Source organism: Plectrocnemia conspersa, unplaced genomic scaffold (genome assembly GCF_051122295.1).
Source record: "Plectrocnemia conspersa isolate PC_06_02 unplaced genomic scaffold, ASM5112229v1 ptg000007l, whole genome shotgun sequence".
NCBI lineage: Eukaryota > Metazoa > Arthropoda > Insecta > Trichoptera > Polycentropodidae > Plectrocnemia > Plectrocnemia conspersa.
The window spans coordinates 11,389,322-11,409,141 of NW_028277171.1; the positions used below are offsets into that span (position 1 = coordinate 11,389,322).

General features: G+C 43.4%; 1 protein-coding gene across 1 annotated transcript; it reads right to left on the reverse strand.

The window, feature by feature from the left end:
* Window positions 1-14,988: 14,988 nt before the first annotated feature.
* LOC148233924 (WD repeat-containing protein 89) lies at window positions 14,989-19,660 on the reverse strand. Its single transcript, XM_088188975.1, has 8 exons — window positions 19,613-19,660; window positions 17,748-17,839; window positions 17,312-17,535; window positions 17,054-17,235; window positions 16,699-16,962; window positions 15,505-15,596; window positions 15,336-15,435; window positions 14,989-15,269 (listed from the first exon to the last, which is right to left on the reverse strand). The coding sequence occupies exons 2-8, from the start codon at window positions 17,825-17,827 to the stop codon at window positions 15,111-15,113; spliced, it is 1,101 nt and encodes a 366-aa protein (XP_088045101.1). The 5' UTR covers window positions 17,828-17,839; window positions 19,613-19,660; the 3' UTR covers window positions 14,989-15,110.
* Between the last annotated feature and the right edge of the window lie 160 nt (window positions 19,661-19,820).

The window sequence follows — 19,820 nt, forward strand, 5'->3', positions numbered from 1 at the left end:
AGTGAGAAGCAATGGAGTCATCTCCATGTATAATGCATGTTATCTAATTCCATGTATAATGCTCAACGAGCCTTTTAACAAATATGATTGTTGAAGATAAGTCCTTATTGAAAGCTTCTTATCTTATAACATTTCAGATTGTGAAAAATAAAAAGTCGAATACAATTGGAGAAAATTTAATTAAACCTTGCATGATACAAGCCTGTGAAGAGGTTTTGGTTAAATAGGCTGTTCGGCGACCGAAATCAATTATTATGTCCACTAATATTGTCCAGTGCTAGTGGAATATTTTAACTAATGAAAATTCGGAAGATGAAGACTTAGTTAATGTAATGGACGGTCTAAATGAAAAATGCCGAAGAAAAGCTTAGATATCGAAAGAATAATATAAATAAAGAGGAAGAATAATTTTTACATAATATGAATATTGACCCTGATGTTGAAAGGCTGTTAAGTCACAAATCGTCAACCATGACTGCCGAAAACTACGAATTGCAGCATGTACTGACAGCTTCATTGGTGACCCCGACGTGATATTGAACACAATTAGAAGCGTAAAGCGTATTTTTAAATACGTAGTATTTTCGACCAGTGTCTGACACCGACGCTATTTAATATTATGGGGGACGATTTACATTTAGATTGGTTATGGCCAAAACTGGTCAGCACTTAAGTAGCACTGGCGTGACGGTTATTCTCTACATTGGCAATCTTCCGTGCATTCGGAAGCGTCGTCTCCCGTCCGCCTTGTAAACCTTGTAAACCATGTAAACTTCATAAATCATTAATAAAATACTACTGCAACGGCTAAATCTGTAGATGATTGCCACCCGTCAACACCAACCGTCCCTAGATTGGTGACCCCGACGTACACCCGCTGTCAGTTTTTACTAATTTTTCTTTTCTTCCGACTGAAATGGTTTCCCACTAGCCGCCCCGATGAACCCACCGCCAGCAGTTGAGGCCGTTATCGTCTCAACCATGACAGCTCCAGTCTTTTGCAGCCACAACCCTCGACTATGGTTCACAATCCTAGAGACGCTTTTCCAGCACCACCGAATCACAGCAGATACATCTAAATACTGCAAAACGCTCAACTGTTTGCCAATATTTGTCTTAGAAGAGGTCCAAGAAGTCATCGAGTCGGAAATGCATATGATGCTCTCAAGGCGGCAATCATTGCGCGCACGGGAGCTTCGAAGGAGCAAGAAACTAGGCGCCTATTCGAGCAAGCCGAGATGGGAGATAGGTAGCCATCAGCTTTTTTGCGGGAGCTGAGAAAACTCGCCGGACCAAGTTTTCCAGAAACCATGTTGAAAACCTTCTGGCAGATCCGCTTACCAGCATACATCCAGACGGGCATTGCGGGATCCATGGACTGCGAGCTGGATAGGATTGCTGCAACGGCGGATAGAATTGCAGAAATTTCGCAATACCAGACTGCCGCTCTCCAGGCTCCAGCAATGCCATCACCAGCGCCCCAGTAGCCGCTATCATGCAACCATTACCATGGACCTCAGAGGACCAAGTAGCAGAGTTACGAAATATCATCGAAGACCTGAGCAATAAATTGCGCCGGATGGAATTTGCTCAATCCTGGAACCACCGCCCGCAATACCGAGGCAGAGAAGGAAGCCCACGGAGCAGTTCTAGAGCAAGGCAACAAAGTTCGTCGTGGAGCCGCTACCGACCGGCCGACGGCGTGTGGCCCATACGCAGTTTGGGGCCGAAGCCGTGAGATGCTTGCCACCTTGTGTAAGCAGAATGAGAAAAAACTAACATGGCTACCACCATCAACGATGGCCGGCGTGTTAACCCTTTCCGGTCCTATGTCAAATGTCCTATGTCGAATGTCATTCAACATTTTTTTCTTCATCAGTTTATTGTCAAAATGCAAGCAAACATATTTTTTTCTCACTTGTATTTAGTGTAGCGGTATACTGGGATGAGGATTCAATGGTTTTTATGAGCATTTGAATGTGTAACTTTCTACCTGAGAAGGATACAAAAGGTTTGTTTTAGTTGCTGACTGGGTACGCGTCACTCGGATCAGTTACGCTCGACCCGTGCACGTGAAAACAACTTGATAATTATTATTACCGATATTATTCTAATAAATCGAACTATGGCGATCCCGAGACGACCGTCCGGGACGCAGCATACGCGAAAGTGAAGTCCCGCTGAGCCTTGCACCCGAACTAAGCGACACCGTACAATGACGCCGTATCCCCGCCACCGCAAGCAACGTGCGGAGTGGGGATTCTTTTGCGTACCCGACCGGAAATATAAGGCGGTGCCAAAAGCTCACTAAATCACACACACACCGACCGAGCTTCGCAGCAGAGTCCGATCATGACACCCACTCCGACAAAACTCGACAGCCTCAAGGACTTCCAGACGCTCATCAACCGCCTGGAAAAAACAATAGAAAGACAGGATCGTAAAATTAAAGAACTTTCTACCCAACTTGCCACCGCCATCAAAGCAAGAGGACCAAGAAAACGGAAAAAACCAAAAAAGACCGACCTGACTCAAGAAGGAGAATCCTCAACATCAGCCGAAGAAATGGATCTCGAAGAAACGCAACCGCCCGCCGAAACGCCAAGACCGACCGCCGTAACGCCAAGCCTCAACATCAACGCCGCATGCCGCAACTCCTCCTGTGACAGCAGCAACGCCACCCAAACAGCTAAGTCAACCACATAACACAAGCTATCCACCCACAAAAAACACCACCCGGTCTCCAATCCCGCCAATTATTATCTCATCCCCCACGCCTTACAAAAAAGTAGTGGAAACCATGAAAAGATCTACCACCCACTTCACGACTAAACAAACTAACAACGGCATTAATATCGCCGTCTCCACACCAGACGATTACAGAAAGGCGACCCCGGCTCTTAAACTAGCCAAAATCCCTTTTTACACATATTCTCTCCCAGAGGACAAACCTCTAAAAGTTGTCCTCCGAGGAATCCCCACTTCTCTTTCCCCTGAGGAAATAAAAGAAGCCCTCACCGAACAGGGCTTCGCAATCGCTGAGGTCATCCGCATGTCCTCAAGAACGACTAAAATCCAATACCCAATGGTATTAGTGAAATTAACCAAATCTGACCAGCAAAAAGCCCTGTTTCAACTAGATTCTCTCCTCCACCTGAAAATAACAGTGGAGAGCTTAAACCAGCCGACCAAAGCCGCTCAATGCCACCGTTGCCAACGGTTCGGCCACGCCGCGCTGAATTGCGCAATGGAATACGCATGCGTCAAGTGCGCAGGCGACCACCCCACCTTCAACTGCACAAAGGACGCAAAGTCAGCGCCCAAGTGCATCAACTGTGGCGGAGCTCATCCGGCCAGCTACAAAGGCTGCCCGAAATGGCCGGCGCCCAAAAATCCCCCCAAATACTCCACCCCACCGCAAACCCCACCTCCACCGACTCGTCCAGTCACTCTACAGGCGAAATATAGCCAGGTTTTAAAACCAACTCCCCCCCCAACTTTCTCTCCCGAGCTAATAGCTCAGATCACCGCAATGGTCATTCAGACCCTGGCGACAAACCCCTCTTTCAATGGCAGTAAATAAAGCCAGCTCTCTCACCCTGGTATATTGGAACGCCAACGGCCTCACCCACCGAATTCTCGAACTCAGACAATTTATAGAAACGTACAATACTGACATACTACTAATTAACGAAACACATCTCCGCCAATCCAACTCACCTAACATCCCAAATTACATCCTATATAAAAATGACAGAATCCACAGGTGGAACCGCAATATTTATCAAAAAATCTATCGCCCACAACAGAATCCCTACCCCCGACCTACTACACTCAGAAGCCACAATCTTACAAATACCCACCACTGACTCGGGCACCTTCAAACTAATAGCATATTATAGTCCACCCAACTCACCCATCGACTACGACGATCTAAATAAACTTTTTTGCGACAACACTCCCACAATCGTAGCCGGCGACTTCAACGCCAAGCACCCCCTCTGGAATTGCCCACGTGCCTCCCGCAAAGGTAACGACCTCTTCAACTACGCTTTCAACTCTAACGTTTGCGTAATCGGCCCTCCCGAACCCACTTGCTATAGCGCAATCGGACATCGCCCATCCACTATAGACCTTCTAGCCCACAGTAACTTTCCATGGTCGATCGAACTCCACGCTATAAACGACCTCTCTTCTGACCACAACCCGGTTCTGGTCAATCTCTCAAACCCTTTTGTCAACACCCGGCCCCATACAGCTGAATCCCCCGGGATTTCAAAATTCACAAACTGGCTAAAATTCAAATTTCACTTAGAAACAAACACAATAATCCCACACTTCTTAGCCACTAACGAACAAATAGAATCTGCAGTACAATCTCTTACAAACAACTACACAGCAGCATTAAACTTCGCGGCTACTCCAACTACCAACACAAATATCCGCCCCCGCCTAGACCCCGAGACCAGACTGTTGATCTCCACCAAAAACCACTTCCGCAGACGCTGGCAACGCTATGGTGACCCAGCGGACAAAATAGAAATGAATAAACACCAAGCAATAGTCAGAAAAGCGCTTCGACATTTCCACAACAAACACTGGGACCAAAAAATCAATTCTCTGGCCACTCAAGATAACTCCCTATGGAAATTAGCTAAATCACTCAAAAAACCCTCCCCATACACCCCACCACTGCATACCTCCAACAGGGGACTGGTATACACGTCCACGGAAAAAACAGAAGCCTTCGCAGACTCTCTTCAAGAGCAATTCACGCCCAACCCTGCCCGCAGAGGACACAACGCATTCACAGACTCGGTAAAATCCACCGTGTGCTCAATTAACTCACAAACTCCATCGGACAAAATTAAATTAACATCTCCGGCTGAAATATACTGTTTCATCCAGAACCTCCGGCCCCACAAAGCCGCCGGATTCGATAACATCCCCAACAAGGCACTGACATTCTCCCAAGAAAACAATCGTCACAATAACCAACATCTTCAACGCAGCTTTGCGCAATCGGTACTACCCCCCCAGCTTGGAAATCTGCTAACGTAGTAATCCTCCCAAAGCCCAACAAAGACCCAAAATTTCCTCAAAACTACCGCCCCATCAGCCTACTATCCTCTATCAACAAACTGTTCGAGCGAGTGATTCACAGACGTCTCACCACACTGACACGCGAGTTGAAAGTTCTTCCGGACGAACAGCACGGGTTCAGAGAAAACCACAACACATTACACCAACTCTTGCGCGTAACCGACACCATAGCGAACAATTTCAACCACAAATTTTCCACAGTAGCAGTATTTTTTGACATATCCCAAGCCTTCGACAGGGTATGGCATGAAGGCCTCTTGAACAAACTCCACACACTTAACTTCCCTACTAGTATTATCACAAAATAGCAGAATGCACGCACAAGCCAAAGTGCTTACTGTGCGCCGATAGCGGCAAAAATGGACAAGGTGGACAAGAAACCTTTGTCTCGCACGCTAGCGGCAGCAGACGGTGTCCTCTATATAGAGCGGAACGCAAAAGGTGTCTGAACAAGATCAAAAAATGATACGAATTATTCAGATCAACCTAAATCACAGTCAGGCAGCACAGGATCTGCTACACCAGACGGTCAGCGAGGTACGCGTAGATGCAGTCATAGTGTTGGAGCAATACCGAAACTCGGTAAACCGTTGGTACTCCGACACGGGCTCAAAAGCTGCAATTCACATACCAGCCACAAGCGACCTGCGCGTAACAAACGTTCCGGCGGTTGGCGGAAACGGATGGATCTGGGTGGAGGCGGGAGGCTGTAGAATATATAGCTGTTACTTCTCTCCCAACTCCACTACAGACGATTTCGCCAGCGGCCTGAACGACCTCGCTGATAGCGTTAGAGAATCAACACTCCCCGTCATACTGGCCGGCGGCTTTAACGCTAAGGCGCCAGAATGGGGAGCTGCGGTGACAGACGGAAGAGGAAGCTTGCTCTCTGAGATGGCGGCGCAAATGCGCCTTATTGCAGCTAACACTGGAAGCCGCCACACATTCGTCCGCGGAAATACCGGGTCAATCGTCGACATGACGTTTGTCGACGAAACTATTGCGAGTAGAATAAGGAACTGGCAAGTTTTAGATATCTACTCGCATAGCGACCATCGGTACGTGAGCTTCGAGCTTACGACAAGCGCAAGAACACCGCTTCGACGAATTACCGAAGGATGGTGCGCGCGGAAGCTCGAAGTGACTGCCGTGGACGAGACGGTGGCTAAAAAGCGCGCAGCAATCTTTGACGCTGCAAATATAGGAGCCGGAGCGGAAGACGTCGTCCGCTGCCTCAACAAGGTCCTACTGGAAAGCTGCGATGCGTCGATGCCGAAGCGGAGCCGGGGAGCATGTCGCAGGCCGGTCTACTGGTGGAACAACACCATAGCCGACCTGAGACGAGAGTGCCTATCCCGTCGCAGGGCAGCGCAGAGACGGCCAAGCGAAGATACCAGTAGAGATTACCAGGAAGCTAGGAAAGCGCTAAAAAAGGCCATCAAGGAGAGTAAAGCACAATGCTGGGAGGAACTCTGCACGTCGGTCGACGACGATCCGTGGAGAAGACCCTATAAAATAGTACGCAAGAAGCTCACAGTTGGCAACGAGGACTGTTACCTCAACAACGTTGCCAACGTCGAAACGGTCATTGCGGGTCTTTTCCCGCGGCACACTGAGACCGACTGTAGCCCACCAAACAGCAACGTCCCCGAGGAAGAGTTTTTGCCGTTCTCCAAGGAAGAGCTGCTAACAGCCGCCAAACGGCTAAAACCTGCAAAGGCACCAGGACCAGACTGCGTTCCAAACGCAGTCATAAAACGCATAGCCGATAAGGATCCCGAGCTGCTGTTAGCAGCCTTAAACGCCTGCCTCACCCAGGGGACTTTTGCCGCCCCGTGGAAACGGCAAAAGCTGGTACTTATACCGAAAGGCAAGGCAGGGCCACCCGGTCCGTCGGCATACAGACCTCTGTGTATGTTAGACGGGGTGGGAAAGCTGCTGGAAAGAATGCTACTACAGCGCCTCCAGCACACCTTGGAGAACAACGAAAGCGGACTGTCACCGCAGCAGTACGGATTTCGCCCCGGACGCTCTACGGTAGTACGGTGGGCCTGGTCGCTTCGCAGTATGGCGAGAGATTTCGACTGAAGATGGCCGCGAGATCAGTAAAAACCTCGAAGAGATCTTCAGAGAGCGCGGCCCGCCAGAAGAGCTGCTGATGGACAATGGCACCGCTTTTCGCTCGCGACAGTTGGAAGAGTTGTGCAAGCGCTGGAAGGTGGGAAGAAGATACCGGGCCGCGTATCGGCCAAGTGGAAACGGCATCGTGGAGAGGAACCACCGGACTATCAAAAGAACGGCGGCAAGGAGTGAGATCTCCCCACTGATGGCCGTGTTCTGGTACAACCTAGCGGCAAAAAACGCAGAGACTGGGTCTCCGGCGGCGCATACTTACGACTGGTGACATCCTCTAAAGAGCCCAGCACACAGAGAGGAAGCGGGCCGAGCGTCGAGATTCCATCCTGGAGACCGGGTATTAGTGAAGCCGAGTCCAGCCAGCTGTACGAGCGAATGGCGCACGGGGCGAGTCACAGCGATCATCTCGCCGAACACGGTTGCAGTGGACGGGATGAACAGGCACGTTCTAGACCTGAGGGCGCTCCCTAGATCGAGCAGAGGTGATCAGAGTGAGCAGCTCGACGCCCAACCTGAATTGTACAGTCAGGCGATGGACCCTCCGAGGACCTGCAGCTTGGCTCCAGGCTTGATGAACAACGGGCAGCCGTTGAGAGAAGACGATCGGCCCCCTGAGCGACCCCGACGAGCCACTAGACGACCAGAGAGGCTCAAGGACTACGTCCTCCATGATCTTTAGATCAGGAGGGCGTGTAATGACTAGGCTGATGGGGGTGGACTTAGGGCCAACGGGGGCGGCATGACAACGGGGCGCGGAACATCAACAACTCGCGGAACGGAGGTTGGTTGGCGATAACGGCCACATAGAGTTAACTAAACACCACAAAAACGAAAATGAACTAAAAATTCTATTACACGAAAAGTTAATTTATTTAAAAATGGACACGTGCACATGTCATCAGGTAAATTACTTATGCATTAATATTCAATTCGTTGATCAAAAATAAATTATAACACGTACATTGGCAGTCAAGGACTCTAAATCCATTCACTTAAGCGATTATTTAAAAAAAACTTATGATGGATGTTCTGCAAAAGTTTAATATTAACACATCTCATGCGGGAAACGAAAATCACAGTCCTCAGCCCGCCGATCGTTGTGTGCGGGTGACTGTGATCTCACTTAACAAAATAATACGCGCTGTAGCGGGATACTGTGATCACAGTCCTGTTTATTATATTGGTAAATTAATATTTTAAAATGCCATCTCTTGATTTAAAAAAAAAAAATTTTCGTAAATATTTTTCATATATAATATTCTCTGACTTTTTCTATGACATTTATCATTTGTTCAAAAATTTTAATATCGAAATATAAATACAATAGCCGCCAGAACACCATAAATACATGCCATAATAAAGCGAAGAGCTGGAAAGGGAACGATTTTGGATCAATCTACTATAGCGACCCAGATACAACGTCCGTACGAAGACGCAGCCTACGCGAAAATGAAGTCCCCTTGAGCCTTGCACGCAAACTAAGCGGCGTTTTACAATGACGCCGCATCTCTGCTACCGCCTCTAACGCGCGGAGTGGGAATACTTTTGCACACCCGATTGGGAATATAAGGCGGTGCCAAAAGTTCACATTTACATTGTGGAAGAGCTTTCCACTCGATTTCACAAGACCCTGCCGACGATCCCAAACGCCACGATCAAGAACCCGAGCAACAGACGACCCGTACAGATACGCTCTCCTCAGATACAAGCCACCTTAAAGCAGCGCAAACACCATCCATCACATTTTTATTTTTTTTATTTTATTCATTTTCACTTAAATAATTGACATGAAAGCTGAAAGGCCGGATTAATCCTACTTTTTTCTCTTCAGACACACACCATCGATTGTGAACGACGCGCAGATCACAAATCATAAACACTTTGACCTTCACATTTACATTCGACTTGACTATACCTCGCCGCTCAGATCACATCTTCGCTAAACGGACTCCTTCGAACTCGGATTTACACCTCGCCTCCTGTCTGAGCAACCATCTTCAGGACACGCGCTCGAGGATAAATATCAACTAGTCGAAGGGTTTAGCTGCAACAACAAGGTTCACCGCCAAACACGTCAAGAATACTACGGGAAGGTTTCATAAGGGCCACTTTGTACAGTTCGCTGTACAAACGTCCTATTACAAATCGTCAATTTGTGATAGAAATTGTGTAAAAAATATATTATTGAAATAAAGAAATAATGTGTTTAATTTGTATTCGTAGCCCATATGTGGCTAGCATGAGACTAGGATGCGCATCGGATGGCATTTTATTCAATATGCAATACAGATGTGAACCCATAGAGTGAACATGTGCACTATTTTTTTTATAAAGATCTGTATATCACTGTTCTTCCATTCAAAGGAAAGACAATTCAAGGTCCTTTTCGATGACATTTATTTCCTTTGCGCAGATTGACAAATGTTTATTTTTTTTTACAAATGACATAAATTTTTGACCCATAAATTTCATCCCCCTCTTTGTCATGTCTTACAAGTGTATTACTGGCAGCATTTAGGTGTTGCATTCGTGTGTTGAACGTGAACAAGGGTGGATATTGGTTTTGTGAAGATTCCCTTATTGCTCTTAGGTAATTATTTTTATATTTGAATTTAAATTTATTTTAGAAGTTCTGATTGCGTTTTTTTAATTATTTTGTTATGTTTTCAACCCTTCATTTAGAATGGAAAACGAAACATTTGAGGATGAATACGCTGATAACCTTTCCGACATTCCCAGTGACGCCGAGGAGAATAATAGCAGTGAAAGAGAAGAGGAAGATCCTTATCAAGCTACGACAAGATATCCTCGTGTATTTCACGTATCAAGCAGCAGTGATAAAGATCGAATCGACTGGTCAAATATTGATACGCAAAAAATACGAGAAACTTTCCTAGGTTCAACAGGAGCATGCGTCGACATCGGTGAATGTGGAAAAAACAGTGAAACGTTTTTTGGGGGATGATATTCTCGAATTTATCGCTCTAGAAACTAATAAATATCGTGCACAAAATTATCAAAAATATAAAGAACCTAAAAAAAGTGGAAAGTGGCGTGACGTTTCAGGGCTAGATTTAAAAATTTTTTCGCATTAATAATACTCATGGGATTAGTAAGAAAAGCAAGAATCAACGACTATTGGTCTACGAACCCTCTTATTGAAACACCAATATTTTCTAAAACGATGAGCCGAAACAAATTTAGAGATATTTTAAAGTATTTACATTTTTCCGATAATCAACAAATGCGGTCGCGCATTGACGTTTGAGCTGCACAGTTTGTCTACGGACGATCTGTGTTGTTTTGACTTCTGAGGTGGCTATTTGGCTCCTAGCGAGCTAAAATTTGGCAGATATCTGCCTTTGTTGACTACAAGTCCTAAAAGCTAAGTGAAAATATCGCGATTTGCATCTTTTGCACTTGCTCCGTGAAGCCGCACGTTTCGCAGCCCTGCAGCTGCGCTTTTTTGCATCTCCCTTGCGTGAATTTTTCTACCAGGCTATTCGTACTGATATAATTCGAAGCAAGAGAATATCGCGAATTGATAGAGAAAGGAATCTCTGCGACCCGTGTTTTTTAGGCCCGTAGTGACGTTCGTAAAAAAAAAAAAAAACAAAACTCTCGTTCGGCGGCACGCAAAAACATCACCCACACTTTGCGTTCCTCTAATGCCAATTCCGTGCCTCGGTTATCTGAGTGCTCCTTAATCGAAGCGGGAGACTCTCCCGAACATTTCGGTACCCAGAGCATCGCGATCCGCTGTCATTTGGGCTAGAAATCGCAACATTATAAAGTGCATCCCTTTATAAATTCGTCTGGCAACCCCCCGCCTGCCCCTGCACACCCGCACTTTACCGCGCTTTCAATCGGCGCGTTTGCGAACACGCGAGTTCGAACATTTCCCGGCAACAAATCAATAAATTACAAACTTTAAAAAAATAAATAAAAAATAAAAGTAATTATTAATAAAAATATAAAAAACAAAAAAAAATGAGCGCTAAAAAACGGGGGCCAAATCAAAAAAAAAATAAGGATGAGCCGGACATCCATGCGCGCAACTCGAACAACGCGCAACACTCGGAAGCCTTAGAAGCCAGAAGGCTACGATCCACGTCGTCGCTTTCCCGCCCATGTACGCCTCCTACAGCACTCCCTTTGCAAATCGAGGGGCAAGAATATCTGCAAAGAACAGAAGAGGAATTTCCATCTCTCCCTGAGAAAATATTGGAGAAAAATATTCTTTCTCCCGCTGCACTATCCGCCCCCACAGCCCGAAAATCTGCCGAGGACAAATTAAGGGAAGGCATCAAGGAACTTCTCAACAGCGTTGACTCCGAAGATCGCCTACCGAATGCAAGGTCCCTCCTGGGAAGATTTGAGAGCCTCATAACGGAGGTTCTATCAGTTAAAAGAGCCGCCTTCTACCGCCGCCCACGATGGCTAGCATCGTGAGCGAACTCAAAGGAGCATCCCCAAAATTCCCTCGCCCCTCCCAGAGAGCCCTTGCAACGGTAGTAAACTACGCCCCGCGGCATTTTGACGTTTGAAGCTGCGCGTGAGTTGGGTGTGTGCCCCTCGAACGGTCGCAGTTCTCCGCGCGTCACCGGCGTAGCCGAGTTGCGCGTGCACCGAACACACGCCCGTCTGGGCGGCGAGGACAGGGAAGAAAAACCCAGGAGCCGACAGGCTCCCAATCGCGGTTTTTTTCATTATTAATTTTTTATTTTATTTATTTATTTATTTTTTCTCTCTTTCTCTTATACTTGATTTACATTTGCTTGTGAATCATTAATCATGAGCAAAGCAGCGCTCCCCTCTAAAAAGAGGACCCAAAATCAGCGGTTAAACCGCTCCCAAGAGCATCTTTAAAAAAATTGGTGACTCAGAACTTCCCTCAGAACAATTCATCCAGTTCCTTAGAGGAGCTAATGGACACCTCGACAGCCGTTGCTCCCCGCAAACTTCTTCACCTCCCCCCGCCTCTAAGAAGCGCATCAAGGAGGACTTTCCGGTCCTTCCTTACAAGCAGGGTTCCTCTTCTGCCACGGATCCTGTCGACGCTCCAGCGTCCAATCCGGCATCCCGCCTGCTAGATGACTTCTCAACATTTTTTGAGATCATCAACACCGCTGACCGCATCTCGGTCCCGACCCGGCAAACCATTCTTGCCGCATTAAACCAAATTCAGTACCGAGTCAAGGATGAATTCATTCCCTTCACTTCCTCGCCTTCCGCCTCTATTGAAGGAGCCGAAGCCAAGTTAGCGTCAATCGAATCGAAGCTAATAGAGAACCGCGAGGCAATCTTTCGCCTCGAACGAAGAATGCCGCCACCCCAGTCTCAGCCGACTACGACTAGCATCGCCAGGGAGCTTAGGGGTTCCCCCTCTCAAGCTTCTCATCCATCACTGATGGCATATTCGTCTATAGTACAATTGGTCCCCATCGGAGACAAAATTAAGACCTCTAAGGAGGCAATTGCGGCTTTTGTAAAGGCAGTCGACCCTGCAGCTGCTAAGCTGCAGGTTAAGCGAATTCTTCCGGCTGCAGGTAATGCAACCGGAATCTTAGTTTCAAGCCGCTCAGAGGCCGAACGAATTATAGCGAATTAAACCTTTACGTCATCTCCGCCTACTTTAAATACAACCAAGAAGCCCGTCCTCATATAGACGGCCTATCGCGAACTCTCGACTTTCTCGCGGGACGTAACATCGTCAAGCAAGCAAGAAACTCTTCTAGAAACATAGAGGTGATGGATTTTGTCCAGGGCAGCGGTTTAAACGTCGCGGGGGCAGTCGGGCCCCCGGTGCCGACGTATTTCACCGCCATTGGCGAGTCGACCCCGGATGCGACGCTTTTTTCGCTCACTAACTCTCTTCGGATGTCGGAATGGAGAGTACACGTTGAAGCATGCCTTTCAGATCACAGGCTGATCACCTTTAATGTAAATGTCAGCGTTACCCCTCTATCTGACTCGGACTCTACTGCCGAGGCGGTTCAGGTGGAGTAAGGCAGATTGGGACGGGTTCGAGTCTGATTTGTCGATTGAATTAGACAGAGCGGCAGGTAGACTGGGCCCAAGCTCTAACTCTAAAACGGAAGCGCTACAGATTGCAATCCTATTAGCGGCCGACTGCAACATTCCGCGGAAACTAATTATACCTGTAACCAGAAAGCAGCCCAGTTGGTGGACTTCCGAGCTCACAGCGGCTAGACGATAAGCCTGCCATCTTATCGCTAATTTCCAACGGCTTCGACCCCTCAGCTCACATAAGACTGGCTGCCCAGAAGTCGCGACGCGATGGGAAGACTAGTCAGATGGGGTGGGGGGGGGTGGGGGGGGTGGACATTGGGGGTTAAATTTTCATTCCAAATTAATTATGTACAAAGCGATTTTCGTTTCCATCATTACATACGCCGCCGAGGCTTTTGCAGAAAGGGCTTCTCGCGGCCTTCCTAAGATTCTGCTTTTAAGGTCACAGACTGCCCCCCTTAAGCAACTAACTTCATGTTACAACACTGCTCCGATAGCAGCTCGCCTGATATTAGCAGGGGTCGAACCAATAGACCTAACAGCACAACGTAGGTCCGCGATTTTCCACCTCAGGAGGGGCCGCTCAGCCAAAGTAGCTGAATCTTTCATACTGCCTCCAACAAACGAGATTACAAGTCAAGAGAAGGAGCGGGCTATTCAACAACATGTCCGGAGAGCCGCTCTCGACGAGTGGCAAAGACGCTGGAGCTCTCCCATCGAAAAAGGACGCTTATCCTTAAAATTGTTCCCGCAGGTGGAGGCCCGACTCGAAAAGCGCTGGATGAGATGCGACACGCACACCACTCAGTTCTTCACAGGACATGGGGCCTTCGGAGCCTACTTGAAGCGATTCAAGCTAAAGCCAGATGCAGACTGTCCATGTGGCCACGACAACCAAACCTCGGAGCATATCTTGTGGGACTGCCCGCTTCTAGACGAGGAGCGAACGCAGCTCTACTCCGCTCTCGAGCTGGAGAACCCGGGCCTTTTTACCCATCAAGACTTTGTAGCATCAAATAAAATCCTCCGAGCTTTCGAACGTTTTTGCAAAAGCTACTCCGACCGCGAAGACGTCCGCTCCTCATAGGGCGCTCCACCACCTGACGCAGTGGGGCACCAATAGGACCTCCCCTCTCGGAGCCCCAATGACGTCCAGCACCTTTTACGGATAGCCTTTCTGTTCTAGTCCGGGATACTACTCGCACAAACAGCCCACAATAGAGCCACCCGTGCGCGCTTCCAGCAGTTGGAGCGCGTAATGCCGATAAAAAAAAACCATCAATAAAGAGAAGATATTGCGTTAAAAAATTATTTCTCCCGTAGAGACCCTAGGTAAGCGAAGCGCGACTGCCCGCTACCGTCCCTTCCCTCCACTGCCCCTATCCAAATCCCGTCTCCATAAAGGATAGTGATGCCGGAGACCATCAGTAGCATAATCGCGACGGTCAACCCGACCGCGATCGTCACTCGGACGATCAAGGAAGGAGGCCTAGCCTAACGCCTGTCCGCGCAGCGTACAGGCGCAAAAGCTAGGCTGGGTAATAACCGGTCGCTCATGAGCCGAAACTCCCGAGCCTAATGCGACCGTGGGTCCATTTTAAAAAAAGTACATATCACTCGACGGGCGTTGTTAAGAATGACGATATTTGTATCTTCGTAATACATACTTCAATAATATCCAGCAAAATATTGGTGTGCAAGAAAATATCCATAGTTGTTTACACTTGTACAATTATAAGTATGAAAATTCACAAATTTATTCCATAATCTTCGACCAAAACGTATATATGACCAATATTATGTGACTGATAAAATGTTTATGACTTACTTTGGCAGCCCTAATATGGTTTACTCTTGTGCACCTTTAATTTTTCCATCGCTGACGATATAGAAATGTTCTTCTTGTCTCCTTTTTCTTTTGCTACATTCTCACAATTATCACTGTGTTTCCACTCTTGCAATATTCCCATTTCACCTCCTGATATTATTATGTTTTTCTGAAACATAATTTGTTATATATGAATACATTATATTATTATAATGATTACAAAATAAATAATCACCTTCTCATCATAGTAACTGCAACGAATGATTTGATTGTTGTTTTTTAATACTGATTTATGCGTTAATTTCTTATCCGCAATATTAACTAAATTCAGAGTTCTATAGACAAAAAATAAGTATTTAAAGAATGACACAGCAAAGATTACATTTAAAAAAAAACACCATTACCCTGTATTGTCATATGAACCAGTCAAAATTGTCCGATTGTTATTAACTGTATTGTAAACGTCAACTACGTAACAGTTGTTTACGTCATTTTCCTAAAATTTAAATAATTATATATATATATAGAGAGAAAAAATAATGTAACTTTTAGAAACACAATTTATAAGAAAAAACACATACAAATCGCTATTTAAATGCTAATTCTCACCATCATCCATCAAAACTAAATTCTATAGCAGTCTCCCTATTTCATAGAGCAGAAAAACTTTTGGATAATGAATATAAATTTAAAAAAATTATATTAAAATTAAATGACCTCTAATATTCGCAATAAAATGAAAAATAATAGTAAAAAAGTAGATGAAAATGAAAAATTTAATGGTATTACGCAAATACCGTATGTTCGAGGGATATTAGAAAAGAAAGAGCTGGTCTTTTCCAAAGAAGGTATAAGAACAATTTTTAAATCTCATAATAAAATTGGAACTATTCTACCAAATGGAAAAAAACAAAATTTACACCGAGTCAGAATGAGTATACCAAATTTATTATGGCGATTGTTACAAAATTTACATTGGTTAGAGAAACTGTAGAATTTCAAAACAAAAAATAGAGCATAAAAACGCAATAAAATGCTTTGATAAAAATCAACTTCTGCAAACCACTTTTGATGAAAATCACCATATAAATATTGATACAACCAAAACCTTAAGACAATTGTAAATATTTTAGAGAAACGAAATCGAAATTAAAAGGAAAATAGCACCAATTAAAAAAATGACGTGAAAGCAATTTTGAACACTTTAACCAAGTAAAATTAAATTTTAAAAAATTCACCAAATATAAACACATTTAAACAAAGCAATTCAAAAATTAATGCACTTGTTGATCCCCAGCAATAAAGTCGCAAGACCAAATCATGGACGACGAAGCTAAAGAATCTGCGGTGGCTGAGATAAGCCCAAGGCGATGGTTTCAAAACTAGAGGTCGAAACATTGGCAGAAGTTGCAGGAAAGAAAAGGCGCAATATGCAAGCCCTCACATCTACAAAAGCTAAGTAGCGTGTTGAATTCTGTTACAAACTTAAACAACAATATATATATATATATATATATATATATATATATATATATATATATATATATGTGTGTGTGTTTTGCATGGTCTCTATGATATTGATTCATTTTTATAATTACCTCACAAGAATTGGCAATATCCTGTCTTGTATACATTTCCAACCGATCAGCTGTATCGACATTCCAAAACTGTAGATCTATATTTTGTGTTAGACAACATATGGTATCTTCTGATATCCAATTAATTTTATCAACTGCACAATCAATACTCAGTGAGTACAACAAAGAATTTGTTTCAGACTTTTCATATATATCGAAAACATTAACCAACCCATCCATGCCACCGGTAACTAATATGTTTGGTTTTTGTTTATTAAAATGCACCTAAAAATATAATATATTGAAAAAAGTACAACAAACATCACCTAAGGCAATGATGCAAAAAAATATTATATATATATGCATTTATAAATACCTGCACAATATCGTCGTTGTGTGAATTCCAATAACCTCCTAGCAGTGATTTACTTCTTATGTCCCAAAATAACATATAAGCATCACTTTGTACCAATTCTGAGCCGCCACATAAAAATCGACCATCGCATGATATGTCAAAAGAGCTCAGCGGCTTGATGAATTCTCTAGTATCAGGATCTTCTGTAAGTAGTAACTCAATGTAAAAAAATGATAGTTCCATTTTATAGTTACAATATAAGGGTAGTAAAATCCTCACCTTCAAACAACGTAACGTATTTATCACTACATCTAGAATCCCATAGTTTAATTGTACCGTCAGCAGAAGCAGTATATATCAGGCTATCGTTTTTGGGACAAAATCGAATGTCACAGGGTGGATTTTCCAGTTCGGAAAACTCAAAAGTTTTGTTAAGACCTTCATCGTTGTATGAGTAGACTTGACATTTTAATGTTGATGTAGAAATCGCAATTTTTCCAAAGCTATGCAAAAACATATTTGGTTATTTTAATTTTATCGTATGAATCGATTTCATGAAAATGGATCTAAAGCTGGGCTCACTCTATATAGCAAAACAATATTATATAACATATTTTGTATAAATTTCACACCATGCGACTTATTTTGTTATAAAGTGTGGATCAAGCTGAAGAACTAGGTAGTAGTGAAGATCAGAATATTGTTTATATATTACCTTGAGCCAGTCAATTTAAGTACATAAATTTGATCTCCTTTAACTAATGTTTCATCAATTATTTTATAATGCTCTTCCATGCTTATAGCTTACTGAAACAATATAAAAAAAATATAAGATATAATAAGAACTCTAACAATAAAATTAACCATAAAAATTCTTAGATTGAGAATACGAAAGTATTTTTTAAAAATATAGCAGACATAATTTGAGCTGAAAAATTGACAACGAATTTAGGATAATATTATTTTACAAAATTAAAATATTATTAGTGATGTAGCGTTTCATACGCAACACCAATTAAGAGACAAGTCAGACATGAATCTGAAATCTCGCATACGAACCTAGCAGCTGTCTACAAGAATGCCGGATTCCTACTATCCCCTCCAACGTGCGGAGTAGGAATACAGTTTACATACACAACTATGTATATTAAGCGGGACAAAACCTGATTATACAATAACTTGTTTGACCTCGGACTTACACCTTGAAGGACAAGCGCTGACGATTTCTAACAGGACCTATCGACGCAATCGAAAATCTACTTTTAAAGCAACTACGTATGACCTGTACACTTCATGAACTGACTCAATAGAAGGCCTATTATCGAAGCGACGTCATTAAGAGAGTATATATATTACAACGGACGACTTGCCAGGTCATAAAAGAGTACATCAGTGAATCTAGCAGTCTATAGGTACAGTCCGTCCAAGATATGAACGCTCATCATCACAGTATTGGTTAGAAAATATAATAGGGTGACCATGTGAAATTACAAGTGCAATTAATTTTTTAATTTAATTTGTCGAGGAAAGTGTAATATATCACTTTCTTACTTTTTTTGTTTATTTATATACATATTCAACTCAAAAACATGAGATCAGTTTTAGTATCACTCTCCAGGTTGAATATCTGTTCAATATAATATTTAAAAAAATAGCAATAGAATATTACAGTATTGTTTTATTGATTACAAAATACCACATGACAATAATTTATAATAAAAATATAACACATTATAATTTTAATTCAATTTCCAACGTATGGTCACCCTACCCTTACAACAGCCCTGATTTAGTATTGGTAACGTTCTCCTATCTTATTTCCAACACAACGATGATGAGCGCTAACATCTTGGACGGACTATAGGTAGGTATGAATTTATTTCACAGAAAATTTAAACATTTTTTCTGAAAATACACTTTATTTGTAGGTGGGTATAAAGTTGAAGTCTACGAGCAAGATGGCATTATGACATTTTGTCACCTCACTCCGCCGCTATTTGGCGTTGGCACCTGAAACTTCCAGTAGCTGCCTAAATACAATAACAATTACTCCTAACTACTTATCTCATGCAAATATGATTTGCGATCGGTGCTTTCCGAAGATGACTAAATAGATATTAATACAGTGAACTTTTTTATAATATATAATCTTACTTTATGTAAAATACGTTTTTTTGCACATTTTTCTTCATTTGACAACCTTAATAATGATGTTCATCATTTGAGTTGTAAAAATCAACAAAATTAAATGTTTATTACGTTTTTTGAATGTATGCCCATCGAGCACATTGGGCCCGAACTCAGCGGTTAACCTATTGCGCCCAGAACATTGTTCACAAGCGGTGATTTACAATATTTTAAACAATTTTCACATTAGACTAGATATTTTGTCCGTTATATCTGAAGCCCGTTTACTGTACTGAGAAAACAAAATATTTTTTTTCACATTTTTAGGTTAGAAATTTTTAGTAAATAAACAAACGCAACTCACGAAAAGATGGCGTATTTTGTGGCACGTGATTTAAACTAAATAACCATATCTGTCGTATAGATTACTCGTTTTAGTCAAAGATAACTTACATATGCGAATCCTTCGAAGCTAACGCACAACGGCACTAAACACGTGTACCCACGCCGATGGAAGTGGGTTGCTAGTGTTGAAAAAAACTATTTGTAGACCAGTATGGGCTTCTTTTCATATTACATATATTTTTAGTTTGTAAATAAAAATAATAAATAAACATATTATAAATTGTGTTTTATACGTTGTTAAGAAATAATTTTATAA